General features: G+C 37.7%; 1 protein-coding gene and 1 pseudogene across 1 annotated transcript; both read left to right on the top strand.

The window, feature by feature from the left end:
* Positions 1-4,189: 4,189 nt before the first annotated feature.
* LOC140967901 (subtilisin-like protease SBT3) lies at positions 4,190-6,703 on the top strand. Its single transcript, XM_073428684.1, has one exon. It carries the CDS (start codon positions 4,300-4,302, stop codon positions 6,586-6,588), a length of 2,289 nt encoding a protein of 762 aa, XP_073284785.1. The 5' UTR covers positions 4,190-4,299; the 3' UTR covers positions 6,589-6,703.
* Positions 6,704-8,005: 1,302 nt separating this feature from the next.
* Positions 8,006-14,464, top strand: LOC140957210 (subtilisin-like protease SBT3; annotated as a pseudogene).
* The last annotated feature ends 1,281 nt before the right edge of the window (positions 14,465-15,745 follow it).

Raw genomic sequence — 15,745 nt, 5'->3', positions numbered from 1 at the left:
CGGGGCAGTCTTCTTTATTTGAATAAATTGTAAAAGATTCCCGATCCCAAGAGGAACCTGGAAAAGCCTAAATAAGACACCTAGGGCTAAGAGAGAACTAATGGAGTTTGGACTAAGTTGGCTCGGGCAGATTTGGAAATAGCTACGCGTGGTTTGGATGAGTTTGGGCACATGAAATCTAAGGCCCATCTCCACTTGGTCAACGTAGAATGTGTTGTAACCCTCGGGGGGAAGATGAGCTCGGTCCATCCGATCAAGAATGCGTAGGTGGTATCTACGGGGCATGCCCGACCCCCTCCTAATGGCGGGCCCTAGGTCTGGATCTAAGTGGGAAGACAGAATCTCATACCATGGTCGGCCTTCCTCTTTTAATCGGACCTCATCGGCTTTTAGTTGCCTCAGTCTCCGTGCTTTTTCCACCCGGGTCTCAGCTGGAGAGGGCTCGGGATTCTCACTCTCATCCCTTCTTTCCTCGGTTTCTAAGGGCTCAGAGAAACCTGGCTCGAATCTAGGGGGTTCGGACTCACTCGTAGTGGACAAAGCTTCGTCTAGGTAGTCTAATAGCTCTTGGATATTGGACTCATCAAGGGAAGACATCTTAAAACCTAAAACACCAAGTTAAGAGTGAATGAACTTACTAAAGAAAGGGTCGGATTTTAAGGGCTCGGGTATGAAGTTGGCTGGTCGAGAGTTTGCTTGAAATTTTGACAGAGTAACAGCTCGGGCTTGAGTAAAGTAAGAATATGGTGCGGGGACCACATATTTATAGGGAACCGAAGGGCCAAGACAGCCGTCCGATCAACCAAAATCAAGGGTCTGAATTTTCTTGGGCAGGCGTACCGACACCTCAGGAACCGAGCTAGCAGAGAATCTTGGCCATCCGTCTATTCATTACACGGATCGACTCCAGGATTGTCTGATGTTCCACGTAAGAACGAAAAAACACCTTTCGGAAAAAAAAAGTTAAGAAAAAGAGAAGAACACTGGAAGAAGAGCTCAGAGTCCGACCAGATTTTTAAATCAGAACTTCATACTTATTTTAGACTAAATAAGGGGAGGTACTATTGATGCTCCTAAATTTGGTACACCCGGACGCTCCTAAATTTGGTACACCTGGACGGATCCGAGCCCATCTCAAAACAATCCATAGCCCATAATTCTTAGCCCATATCAAGAATCCAAGCCCACAACCCCCAACATTGTCAGGAATCCGAGCCCACCAAGTGGTCGGGAAATACGAGCCCGGGGGTGACTGAAGGATAGGAGGATATTCTCGTTAATAGATAAGGGTCCCGACGAATGTGGGATTCGGATCGATTTAATCAAGATATGGCAAGAGACTTAGTCGCCATGGAGGTAGAGTCCTAGTGTTTGAAGTCTCCTATCTCAAGTAGGACTTTATCTCAGCAGGACTCTTACTCTGAAAAGATATGTGATCTCTTTCCTCCATAAACACCAGGTATGTTTTACGGTTACAGACACATTCTCTTGCTCACTTAACATCAATAATATATTTCTCTCTGTCTTAAGTTTGCTCTCCGGACTGACTTAAATATCGGAGGGGTCATACCAGAACACCCTCTGGCGCCGACTAACCCTGTTTCTTTTGGTGCAGGGCCAGAATTCCGACCCGACCCAATCATCTGTGAAGATTTGAAGACCTGTTCTTCAGATCGAACCCGAGGTAAAATTTTGATATCATGAGTGTTGTTTATCACTCTCAATTTCTCATCAAGAATAGAAAGTTAAAAAGTGATTACAGGATGTAAGTGCAAGACTCAATGCTCTCAAATATCCGCAGAAGAATTGTTCTGGTTTTGTCCACCTTTATATGAGCTAATCCACCCACTGCACTCGAGCCTTGACTTCAGTTAATGGCAGTTACTCAAGGCAACTTGAATGACTCGATTCTCTGTAGAAACTCCACTAGTATCCTTGTGCACCGTTGATGACTTCGATATTAATAGGTAATCCAACTCCATCAGTTGTCATGAANAGCGTGAAAAGTATTATTTTGAATGTCGATTTTTTTTTTGTCATGTGTAGAAAATTCGTAACATATAAGTTCGGAAAATTTTCAATTTTCGTAGGACTTGGAGCATTACATGCATGAATTTTTCATTTTCTCTACAAGTATATGGAGTTTAAACTTAATCAGACAACATCCTCAAAAGTTTAGATCTTCCATTTTTTTCTTGGGGATATTTTAATATTTGGATCTGGTTCTTCCCCAGTGTAACATAAGGCCGATAGCTACACTAGAAGTTTCTATTAATTTCGCCCTAATCTAAAATAATATTTAATCATAATATCTTCGGATAACTATTTGTCTTAACGTTGGTTGAGGAATTGTTAATTGTTGTATGATCGTCTATTGCTCTTTCTTTGTGCCTATTTTGTTATGTACAATTGATATTTACTGCTATATTTTCCATGAATCTTATAATTTTTTTTATTGCGCTTGGAACTGTATCTATTTAACAAATTATTAATGGCATTTTTTTTTGAAAAAATCAAGGCAAAAACTTGTGTGAGACGGTCTCACGGGTCATATTTTGTGAGACAGATCTCTTATTTAGATCATCCATGAAAAAATATTATTTTTTATGCTAAGAGTATTACTTTTTATTGTGAATATCGGTAGAGTTGACTCATCTCACAAATAAAGATTCGTAAGACTGTCTCAGCAAAAAACATATTCAAAAATCAAATTAATTGTGCATGCCACAAATGATTATGAAAATAGAGGCAAAAGGAAAAGCTTACTAGGTGTACTTTTACAGCAAAGAATGCAAGATTTTTCAAGATTTAGGGACCCTCCATTATTTTGATTTATAAATCATTTGGTAGATCACATGTTAATAGATCAATGTGAGGCAAATATGTTTCTTGTTTCTGTTGGTGGTGCCACTGCCACATATTTGATGTTTGAAATTATTGTATTTCTCTTCCTTTCTTGACTGTAGCTACCCGATTTGGAATGAAGTCTATGCTCCACCGACACTTGTAGAATAATATATGCTGAATTTTTTTTTACTATATGGGGAAAGAAGTCGGAAATAAAATTTTACGATGATATCTAGGGACATAGTCAGAAAAATTTTTGACGTAGGGCTGAATGACTCGATAAACAATAGTGACATGAACTAGATATAAGCTACTGTCCTGCGGTTTTTCATCAAATAAAACTCATCGATTATTGAATCAATATATATCCTTGCACTAAACTTTCTTTTAATGTAGATAATCATATAATCTGCCAATAACTCTTCTTTCATCTTATTCCAGAGTGAGGTCTTAAGAAATTTCATAGTTGAGAATGATCGTTCAGTTGTTGTCGTAAAAACATGAAGCGTTAAAACAAGACAAATCAAATCTTTAAGAAAAATGTACCGGAGCCGCGAGGCATGCATGCTAGGACGGAAGATTTTCCCCGTCATAGTGCCTCAGTTGAAATTTTCTGCTCGAAACTCGTGTTGGGACGGAAAAATAGAAAATCCACTAAAAATATACATCATACGGAAGTTAATCTCAAGCTCTATATACCAAAAATCTAATCTTCTATGACTTCATCACTACATAAGCTGAAAAATAACTACAAACTCAACCAAGCTATAGTTTGAATCTTTCTGCATAATAAATGGAATAAACTAATTAAGTAGCAAAAAACAATCATTTCACCTCGTGCAAACTCAATCGAGGCCGTCTGCTGCATAAGCTTTTTCAAATCTCTTACCAAAAATTCCTTTCAAATCCTCATCCTTACAACTTTTTTCAACTCGAGGCCCTTGCTTACAAAAGTACAGTTGACAGAGTAATTTCTCTTATGATTAAATAGGTTGAAAATAATTTTAGTGGACTAAGTGAGTAAATATAATTATTTTATGGACTGAACAAAATTTTAATGTAGGCTAAAATTACATATATGTGACTCCGTGAATTGTATTCACATATAATGGCGATTCTCCTTCACGGTTAGCTGAGTAGTAGTCGCAAATTTTTTTTTTTTGCAAAGACGGAGTTAATATTTGGATTCAAGAACATTTTCCAACTTTGGCCGAAGTAACTTTCATGTCCCTTTCAGCTATTTATCGCGAGTTGTGGTGCAATTATGGTCGACGTTGACAGATTGAATTTAATGAATTAAATAAAGGAGAAATGACTCAGAAAATAAGATAATATATGATAATAGATAAAAATATTGAGCAAAAGTAGGATAAACAATTCTAGAGTCGCCTGCACTTTGACATACGAACAAAATCAATGGCATTTGTGTAACAATTTTATTTAAAAAAAAAAATGGACCTGCTTCGATCAGTTATTCTGATTTTGTTCTCTTGGTGTTTTTTTTTTCATCATGTTTGTCAATCTTCGGCGCAAAGATCTACGTACATTGTCCATATGGACAAATCCTCCATGCCTAAGGCATTTTCCAGTCACCATTATTGGTACTCTTCCATACTTGAATCGGTTAAATCATTAAACGGAAACGGACTGGGGCCGAAGCATGTGTATACGTACGACAATGCGTTCCATGGATTCAGTGCAGTGGTGTCGAAAGATGAATTGGAAGCTTTGAAGAAGTCACCTGGATTCCTTTCAGCTTATGAAGATGGTATTGTCACGCCAGACACTACGCATACCTATAAGTTCCTGTCTCTCAACACTGTTTCTGGGCTGTGGCCCGCATCTGAGTATGGGAAGGATGCTATCATTGGTGTCGTTGACAGTGGCGTTTGGCCTGAAAGCCCGAGTTTTAAAGATGATGGGATGACTGAGATTCCAGCAAAATGGAAGGGAAAATGTCAAGAAGGGGAAGAATTCAATTCATCGTTGTGCAACAAGAAACTCATCGGAGCACAATATTTCAATGCCGGAGTTCGAGCTGCGAATCCGGGGGTCACTATTACTATGAATTCTGCAAGGGACGACGATGGTCACGGCACGCATGTTGGATCCACTGCGGCTGGTAATTTTGTGGATGGTGTCTCGTTCTTTGGTTATGCTCCAGGTACAGCAAGAGGGGTTGCTCCAAGAGCTAGGTTGGCGGCTTATAAGGTCCTTTGGAATGAGGGCAGTTTGGAATCTGATGCTCTTGCGGGAATTGATCAAGCTGTGGCTGATGGGGTCGATGTGCTGTCGATTTCTTTGAGTTATCGAAATACTGATTTGTACGAGAACCCGATTGCCATTGCAGGCTTTGGTGCTCGAGAGAAGGGAATTCTTGTGTCTGTCTCAGCTGGAAACCGAGGCCCGAGTACAGCAACTTTGCTTGAGGGGATTCCATGGGCTTTTGTGTCTGCATCAGGAACTGTGGATCGGTGGTTTGCCGGAACCTTAACTCTTGGAAACGGGAAAAGGATCACGGGATGGACTATGTTCCCTCTGCGAGCTGTGGTTAGAAGCTTGCCTCTAGTTTACAATTCGACCTTATCCGCCTGCAACTCTACCGAATTGCTTGCTGAAGCTCCCAACGATAGCATAATTGTATGCAATCAAACGGATGAAACCACGGATTTCTTTTTCTTAGTGAGGTATCTGACCCAGTCTAATGTCCGAGCAGCAATCATCATATCTGAAGATACCAGCATACTCCGATCCATTTCTTTTCCTCACCCAGGAGTGGTGATCACACCGAAAGAAGCACAAGATGTGATCAAATATGCAAAAAACAACGATACAGCGAGAGCAACCATTGATTTCCAACAAACTCGTATCGGGACAGAGCCGAGAGCTGCTCCGGCACTGTCAGCGTCTTCGTCGAGAGGCCCTGCACGAAGCTATCCCGGAATCTTGAAACCTGACATAACTGCACCTGGAGTGTTAATTTTAGCAGCAAATAATCCCAATGTTATCGGGCCACAAGTCGGGAACAGTGTCTTCTTGTCCACAGACTACACTCTCATGTCCGGAACTTCGATGGCATGTCCTCACATTTCCGGAATAGCTGCACTTCTAATTGCTGCGCACCCTGAGTGGAGCCCTGCCGCGGTTCAGTCCGCCATGATGACCACTGCAAATCCGTTTGATAATACTGGAGAACCAATTAAGGACATGGGCTTTGATTATCGAGTCGCAACGCCTCTTGGCATAGGAGCAGGGCAAGTTGATCCAAACCGAGCACTTGATCCAGGTCTTGTTTACGATGCCACCCCACAAGACTACGTCAATCTTGTCTGCTCAATGAATTTCACTCTAGAACAAACTAAAACCATCATAAGATCAAGCTACAACTGTTCGAATCCGTCATCTGATCTGAATTACCCGTCTTTCATGGCTCTATACGAGGTTCAAGATAAAACAACCAGATTAACCCGGAAATTCAAGAGAACTGTGACAAATGTCGGGACCGGTGCAGCCACATACACCTATAAGTTGGAAATACCACAGGGTTCGACGATAACGGTTTCGCCGGAGACTCTTGTGTTTCGGAAGAAAAACGAGAAGCAGAGCTATACTCTAACGATTCGGTACCGAAGTAGTAGTGATTCTAAGGTCACGTATGGTTCAATCACTTGGGTTGAAGTGAATGGCAAACGTACGGTGAGAAGTCCCATTGTGGTGTCTCCAGGGGTGAACAATGACTAGTTTCTGGGAATTGTGAAATATCAAGTTAATAGTCCCTAATGTATTTTATCCTCTCTTGTTTCGATCATTGAAGTTGAATACTCGACTGTTCTTGCTTGTTTCACGTACACCATATCAATCTGTTCCAGAATTTCAAAACATGATAAAAAAAAATAAATATAGATAAATTGGACAATTTTTTAAGAAACAAAAAGGCGTTTCTTTATTCACAAAACGGATCAATTTTGTTCATATTTATTATATTAATATACAATAAATATTTTTTTCAGACATACAATATACCAAAATGTAGGTAATATTTATTAATTATATTTTTTTAAAAAAATTAAAATTTTCGGGTCAACCTGAACCCAACCCAACCTGATTTTTTTTCGGGTCAGTTATCGTGTCCAACCCGAATCTGAATACTCTAAACCCAAACCTGATTTTTTCGAGTTAAATCGTGTCGAGTTGATGGGTCGTGTCTGATTTTGACAACCCTAATTGGACATGAGCAAAGAATGAATATAAATTCAGTTCTGAATTAGAAAGAGTCATCGCTCATTTCAGTCATCATGTTAATATATTATCCATATTTGCAACACAAAATGCCCCAAAAATCAAAAAATATAAAGGGTATCAAGAAACTGAATTATCAAGTAGTTATAATAGGTATTAAGGTGGAATTATTACCATTAAGGAGAGACATAATGGTGGCTATTCAACCTCTATCTGTGGAGCCCATAAATAGTAGCTCAACCCTAGACAACATCAAACACCAAAATTCTATAAATTATCCCTCTACAAAAGAATTGTCCAGTTGCTTATCATTCAAAGTTCATTCCAACATTGAGGATTTTTATGTTTTTTCTATAATCTGTAAGTGGGCTTCTATATAAATATAAATATAAATATATATTGATAAAAATTTTACACACTTATTTTTTATAAGTAGACTTTTGTTTTAAATTGTTTTTTTTATAGGAAACTTGAATATTAATTAATAAAAATAGATTGTTTACAAAAAGAGCGGATCCGCGTAGAATAATACACGAAACATTTTTCGTCAAGACATTACAAACTTCCAATCCCTAACTACATCTGATATGGCCAAATGACTGAAATTTTTTAGCCTTGTTATCGACGCCGCAACCCTGAATTTGAGCTTATCCCATACTTTATCAACTGAAGCCGAAAAGTCGTTGAATATTCCGTCATTTCTCTCAAGCCATAATGTCCAGAATGTGAATTGAATTATCAAATTAAATACCAGAATGTCTTGATAGTTCTCCCCTTTTTAATTCCCGGCTCTATAATGAACATATCTTGTGCTCTTCTCGGAAAGATCCAACAAAATCTCAGCTTTTGCATCACGTTAGATTTGTTTTAAATTGTATATTCTATGTCAACATAAAATATATTTGTACGTATATTTTAAATGTATGGTGTTTCTGAAAATATGATTAATGTTTTTTGTGTGCTGAGTAATTATGAACTAAATGATAAAGATATATATTTTGAACATTGGTGATTACTGATTATTGTTTACTATTAGATTATTGGACTCTTCTCTTAGAGGAATAATATAAAGAGTACTTATATCAGTTTAGTCATAAGAAACGTAGCGATTTGATTGTGTTTATGAAACATGATTATTGTTATTTCTGATTATTGTTATCTGAAAATTATTTCATTTGCTATCAAAACCTAGTTTATATTACGACACCGCATTACATGGATTCAGTGCCATGTCATATGATGAATTAGAAGCATGGAAGAAAGTGCCAGGATTTGTCTCTTCTTATAGTGATAGAAATGTCACACTTGACACCACTCGTCCATTTGAATTCCTATCTTTGAATCATCTCACTGGGTTATGGCTAGCATCTGATTATGGCAAGGACATGATTGTCGGTGTTATTGACACCAGTGTGTGGCCCGAGAGTCTTATCTTCAAAAGATGATGATTTGGCATAAATTCCTGCAATGTGGAAGAGAATATGCGATGAAGGACAAGATTTCAATTCCTCCATGTGTAACAAAAAGCTCATTGAAGTCTGCTACTTTAACAAGGGAGTAAAGCTGCGAATACTAATATCACCATGAGTATGAATTCTAGAAGAGACACCGCGGGTCATGGCGCACACACCTCATCCACTGCTGCTTGAAATTATGTAGATGATTCCTTTTTTTGGATATGCCTTGGTGAAATCAAGGGGAATTGCACCTCGTGCTAAGGTAGCTATGTATAAGGTATTTTGGAGGGAAGGACGTTATGCTTCCAATATTCTTGCTGGTATAGACCAAGATGTTTCTGCTGCTGATGGTGTTGATGTTATTTCCATTTCCATTCGATGGTTTCCCTCTATACCAATTGTTAGAATAGTGCACAACGAGTCAACTTGTGGGTTGAGTTTTATTGATCATTATGTAAAAATAATCTTTATTTTATTAATATTTTACGATTTATCCACTTATGACATTTACTTTATTTGTATACTCAAGCAAGTTACATAGATAATGTCTTTAATATACAATAGGTACCATGAGTTCTATCTCTCAATATAATATCAGAAAACTCATTAGGAAATGTACTGTATATTCTAAACTGGTTCCTGGAAGATTCAGTCACTTAAAATAAAGATAAAGTTCGCTCGATCTTGAGATTAGCATATGTGATTTAAATGTCATATTTCATTAGTTAGGGCATGTAGATGTCAATTTATACATATGGGTGAACTATCCCTCGAACTTTCCAAGTGGTTGTCACTTATCGAGTGGAATAGTTCGTGGTTATGATTGTATATCATTAGTCCTTTGACTTGAGACAACGTGGAGGATATACGTACTAGTATGCACTTTGATTCGTTTATCGACTACTTTGAGGATCATCAGGTGGCGAGGTTGCGTGTAGTTTTGAAATACATAAGAGTCAATGCATTGTGGTTTGGGATTCATCGCTCACCTATGGGTGGGGATATCTTATGTTATATAATGAGTAAATAGTACAAGGAATATCTGGATAGAGTAAGACATGTGCATTTTGGAAAGATATTTCCTCAGTTGTATATATCATGTCACTATTATTATTCAAAGATATATCATATTGTTATTAAATTCATTTGCAAATATCGATATACCAGTGGTTACAGATTCGATTGGGGTATATGAGTTGAAAAGACTGTACTGTACGCTAATTATCACTTAAGATTTTTGTACGTACTATCAGTGATACCTAAGGATTATGAGATGATGCTATTAGATGCTCTTATCACAATTCTATGGGTACAATCAGACTTGAGATCTGACGTTCTTGATTAATGGGTTGATGAAAAGAATAAGGTTAATTAAGGTGAGCCTGAATAAGAACAAATATTGTTTTGAATCACAAGAAAATGTGAACATATGGCTAGTTGTATCTTTGAACCATTTATGGTCATATAAGTATTAGATTTTGTGTTTCCGTTGAGATATTCGAATTCAAGGAGTTGAATTTGACGACTAGTTTGATGTAGATAAAAAAAGGATTCCTTATAAATGAGTATATAAGTTGATTTCATATATTAGAAGTTGTGAAAGTTATCTTAACTACTAATTAAATGGGAAGAGAGAAATTGTCCATTTTAATAAAAGAGTTCATAAAATTGGCAGCCGTCAAAAATGAATCAGCGGAAAATTCTTTCTTTAGAAGTTTTAATTTTTCATTATATGAAGAATATTTTTACCATCGATACATTGTCACTATCTAATTGTTAATCGGGGTTATAATGAGTTCACAATTATTTATTTAGCAAATTTAGAATATACTAGTTAAATAATAAAATGGTAGTGGTGACTACAAAGTACAAGATTCTCATAGAATATTCTAGAAGAGTCTAAAATTAATTGATTGATTAAATAATGGTTATTTATTTATATACGTGTGTGTGTGTGCGCGCGCACGTTCATTATCAAGAGTTGACTATGCATAGTATTTTTCAAAAATAAAAAATACAATATGAGAATTTTAAATAATGAAAATAAAAAATCCTGATAATGTTAGATCTTAGAGGGATTGAAATATTATATTTATATGTATATATGTTATTAAAGAGTTGATAAATATAAGATATACATACGATTGCCATATCAAGAAAATCAACAATAGAATTTTCTTCTCCCTCGCTTAGCAAAAATCGGCCAACCCCTTTCTTGGAATCTCACGGCCGCGACTCCACAGCACCACCATGCCGCCGACCCAAAGCCGCCACACCACCCGCCGGATTTTGAAATTCCAACGATCAAATCTCGACGTAAATTTCGTATGGATTTCTAGTGCAGTCTACAAGAAAAACATATTCTCTGATTGTGTATCTGATTAAGGAGGTTGAAGAAAATTCGTAGAGATTTACAAAAAGAATTATTACTGCCTAAACACCATGATAGTTGGATCTAACGTTAAATACACAAAGATAAATATTAAACACCCTATGAATGCTTAATTAAATCATACACCGCCTAAAAAATTTTAAATATAAAAAAAATTAAATCTTGCGCTACATCTTGAGTGAGAGAAAACGGTACGCCGACACCACGATCAGATTACAATAGCAACTTTTGGTGCCAAGGAGAAGGGTGTTGTTTTTCGTCTTCAGCTGGAAATGAGGGACTCGTTGGGACTTTACACAATGGGATTCCCAATGTATTGAAAGTTTCTGTAGGTTCAATGGATCGTTTCTCTTCGGGAACTTTGACTCGGCGGAAGGAATGGTTTAATCATTGCCAGATGGACAACATTCCATGCACCTGATATTGTGTTTGATTTACCTCTCATTTACAACAAGACATTTTCTTCTTGCAATTTCATATAAGCATTGTCCAAAGTTGGAAATGGAATAGTCATTTGCGAAAATGGAAGTGTCTCTGATCAATGATAAATTGTTCATTTTTCCCAGACAAATGTTGTTGCTGCAATATTTATCTCAAATGACCTGAAGAAATTCGAATATACTTACTTCACATTTCCAAGAGTATTGATAAGCTCAAAGGATGCATTAGCAGTTATAAATTATTCCACTAAATTAAAAATGTCGTTTGCCAGCATAATGTTCCAGAAAACATTATCGGAAAGAAGCTTGCTCCTGTTGTCGCTTCATACACTTCAAGGAGTGCATCTCTGAGCTATCCAAGCATATTGAAACTCGATATTATGGCTCCAGGGATGTTAATTTTAGCATCTTGGATCCCAAATGACCATACTGCTATTATTGGTAACATCGTTTTGACGAGCAATTTTGTAGCCATTTTTGGCACATCCATGGCTTGTCCTCATGCTTCTGGCATCGCTGTGTTTCTAAAATTTGCAGACCCGGAATGGAGCACTGCAGCCATTTGTTCAGCCAAGATAAAAATCGCTAACCCTTTTGACAATACACACGATTATATTAACAATCGCGACTCCTGTAGCTATGGGAGCAGGCCAAGTCGACCCAAACCAGTCACTCGATCCAGGCCTAATATATGATGCTACTCCGCAAGATTACATAAATATTCTGTGCTCAATTAATTTCACACGGAGTCAAATCTTCACCATGACGAGATCAAGCTACAACTGTTCGAGTTCCTGCGTGGATCTGAACCCCTCGTCTGTTAAATAGATTGCTTGACAGCTGTCAAGTTAGTTACAAATACAGTAGCTAGACTAAACATTAGAGTTACATATCATCATATGTATATATACTAATAAACACTCTCGATAAACATACTTTAGATATGTTTCATTGATCAATAATTGATACTTTCATGAGATCAAAGTTCATCAATGGATGTCATTTATGCACTTTCTAACATGGTATCATAGAATTGCTTAGGCATCTAATTGTTTACATATCTCTGATCTTCATGGCGAATCATATCGTTACAATTGGATTCAACAATCCACTTTACTTACACCCTTCAGATACTCTGGGGATCTCTCTGGTTCAAGATCCGCTCATCGGCACGGAGAATTACAGTGTTCAGAGTCAAGCTACGTTGATTTCTTTGTAAGCAAAGAACAAATTAGGCTTCATCAATGGATCTTGTACTCGTCCAGCAATTGCGCACCCGACTCTTCATCAATGGGAGCGGTGCAACGCGATTGTTCTTTCCTGGATTATGAACTCTGTTTCCTACATTGCAACACGATTGTTCTGTCCTACATTACATCGTGTCCTACATGTACCTGATTTCAACTTCAATCTCTTATCAATTTCCCAATTCACCAAAGACCATCGATGTTCCATTGGCTTCTACCCACATTTTTGTCTTTTTCAGGACCTTTTGACTGGAAGGATCATGAGGATTGGTAGACAAAAGCATGGACTATATTACCTTCATTGGCTCTCTTCTGTCGTGGTGTCATCTTCACCTATCCAAGCCAAGTCCAGATATAGTTCTGCTCCAATCGTCCCTTCTTTAAATACTTGTAACCTTTCTCATTGTAATGACGCTGATATTGATATATGGCATCAAATATTTGGTCACTTATCGGTGTCTCATTTACAATTCTTGTCTTTTATTAAGTAAAAATCTCTTACACATCATTCAAAAGTTTTTCCTTTGTTTAAGCAAACAAGAAATGTATTTCCCACAAATGCTAGATCATCATCTCCTAATTCCTTTCATCTTTTACACATCGATATATGGGGTCCCTATAGACATCAAAACCATAATGGTTTCGAGTATTTCCTTACTATGGTTGATAATTTTTCGAACAACACTTGGGTTTTTCTTATGCACTTGAGATCAGATACTCTGCATATCCTTAAGCAATTTTTTGCCTTCGTTTCGAATCATTTTGATAAACCCATAAAACACATTCAAACTAAAAATTCTTATGAATTCTTCAGTACTGAATGTCGAACATATTTCTCTTCCATGGGCATAATTCATCAAAGCTCATACCTTATGCTCCACAACAAAATGATTTAGTCGATCGTAAGCATAGGCACATACTTAACATTGCTCGAGCCATAAAATACAAGGTTTCAATCCCTGATCCGTATTGAGGTGAATGTGTTCTCCACGCAGCTTATTTGTTCAATAGAACACCGACTCCTCAACTTTCCAACAAAACTCCATTCGAGTTTCTATTCAATAAAACACCTACATACTCGCATTTAAAGATTTTCGGTTGCCAGTGCTATGCATCCAATCTCAAACACAGTCACAAATTTGATGTTTGAGCTAAACCTTATGTGTTTATAGGATATCATGTCGATCAAAAAGGTTTCAAACTCTTTGACTTATCCACTCAGGAATTCATTGTCTCTCGGGATGCCGTCTTTCATTAAGACATCTTTCCATTTTTTCACATGATCCTGATTGTTCTCCTTTCCCTTACCCTCAATGCTTGAGATTGATGATTTTCCTTCCCTCAACCCTACTCCACAAGTTTTTGTTTTTGCTCCTAATCCCACATGGAAGTGTTCCCAGCTTCTACCTTTTCTAGATCCACGAGACCTCCCAGATCACATTGTCCTCCCCAATGGACTAAATCTACGTGTGCTCTAACATTTCTTCTACCCCATACAGTCTTCTTGATAATCTATCTTACAAAAATATATCATCTTCACACCAGTCCTTCTTGGATTGTATTTCACAAACGACACAACCCAAGAGTTACTCTGCAGCAGTCTCTGACCCTCTATGGCGTGCAGCCATGGAAGTTGAGATTTATGCTCTCAAAGTTAACCAAACTTGGGTAATTGTTCTTCTGCCCCCAGGAAAAAAGACCATAGGTTGCAAATGGGTATACAAAATCAAACACAAGGCAGATGGAAACATTGACAGACTCAAAGCCGTCTTGTCACCAAAGGCTACACCCAACAATATGGCATTGACTATCTTGACACAGTCTCAGCGGTTGCAAAGATAGTTACGATTCGATGTGTCTTAGCTATGACTGCTTCCAAGAAATGGTCCTTACATCAAATAGATGTTACCTACGCCTTTCTTCAAGGTGATTTGCATGAGGAGATCTACATGTCTATTCCTCAAGGGTTTGAAAGACAACAGCCAAATCACGCTTGCAAACTCCTTAAATCTTTATGTGGCTTGAAGCAAGCTTCTCGCCAATGGAATTTAAAATTTTTTCAAATCATGCAGCATGTTGGATACTTACAGTGTCTTCATGATCACTCTCTGTTTTACAAGCGACAAGGTAATTCAATCACCTTGCTTCTTCTTTATGTTGATGACATTGTCATCACGGGTGATGATTCCATTGCAATCACTACCCTAAAAGATACTTGCATGATCATCTTGACATTAAGACTTTGGACCTCTCAAATATTTTTTGGCGATTGAGGTAGCTAGATCGAAGACTGTCATTTGTTTAAACCAGCGTAAATATGCGCTGGAATTGTTATCGGATATGAGGATGACTGGTTGCAAGACATGTGATACTCCAATGGAACAACAATTAAACTCACTACACTCGAATATGATCAGCTTATCAAGGCTACTTGTTATGATCCTTTATTTCCTTATCCTATTTCCTATCAACGTTTAGTCGGACGACTGATTTATCTCACGATTACTCGCTCGGACGTATGCTTTGAGGTCCAGTCTCTTAGTCAATTAATGCAATTCCCAAATCAATCACATATGAATGTAGCTCTTTGAGTTCTTCGACATCTCAAGGGTGGTCCGGCTTTGAAAATATTTTTTTCTGCCACCAGTGATTTACAACTTTCTGCATATTGTGACTCTGATTGGGGTTCTTTTCCTATGAGTCGGAAATCCTTGACCGGATACATTACCAAACTTGGTTTCTCTGTGGTCTCTTGGAAAACAAAAAAGTAGAACAATGTTTCTCGTTCATCCACAGAGGCTGAATATCGCTCCATGGCTACAACTGTATGTGAAATCACTTGGATCCAAAATATTCTAGCAGACATGGGCCTAAATATTAATCCCACTCCTTTTTTTTAACCAGACAACAATCGCAGCAAATCCACTATATAATCAACACACGAAGCACATTGAAATAGATTGTCACTTCATGCGTGAAAAAATTCGTTCTCATATACTTACCCCTCTCATATCCATACTCGACAACAGTCGGCCGACATATTTACCAAGGCCTTGGGTTCATATCAACATCATTACCTCTTATCCAAGCTTGACATGTTGAACATCTTACAAGCTTGACGGG

The sequence above is a fragment of the Primulina huaijiensis genome, chromosome 2 (genome assembly GCF_012295235.1).
Source record: "Primulina huaijiensis isolate GDHJ02 chromosome 2, ASM1229523v2, whole genome shotgun sequence".
NCBI classification, from domain to species: Eukaryota; Viridiplantae; Streptophyta; class Magnoliopsida; order Lamiales; family Gesneriaceae; genus Primulina; species Primulina huaijiensis.
Note: the sequence above shows the minus strand (reverse complement) of the source record. Positions and strands in the feature narration are given on the sequence as shown.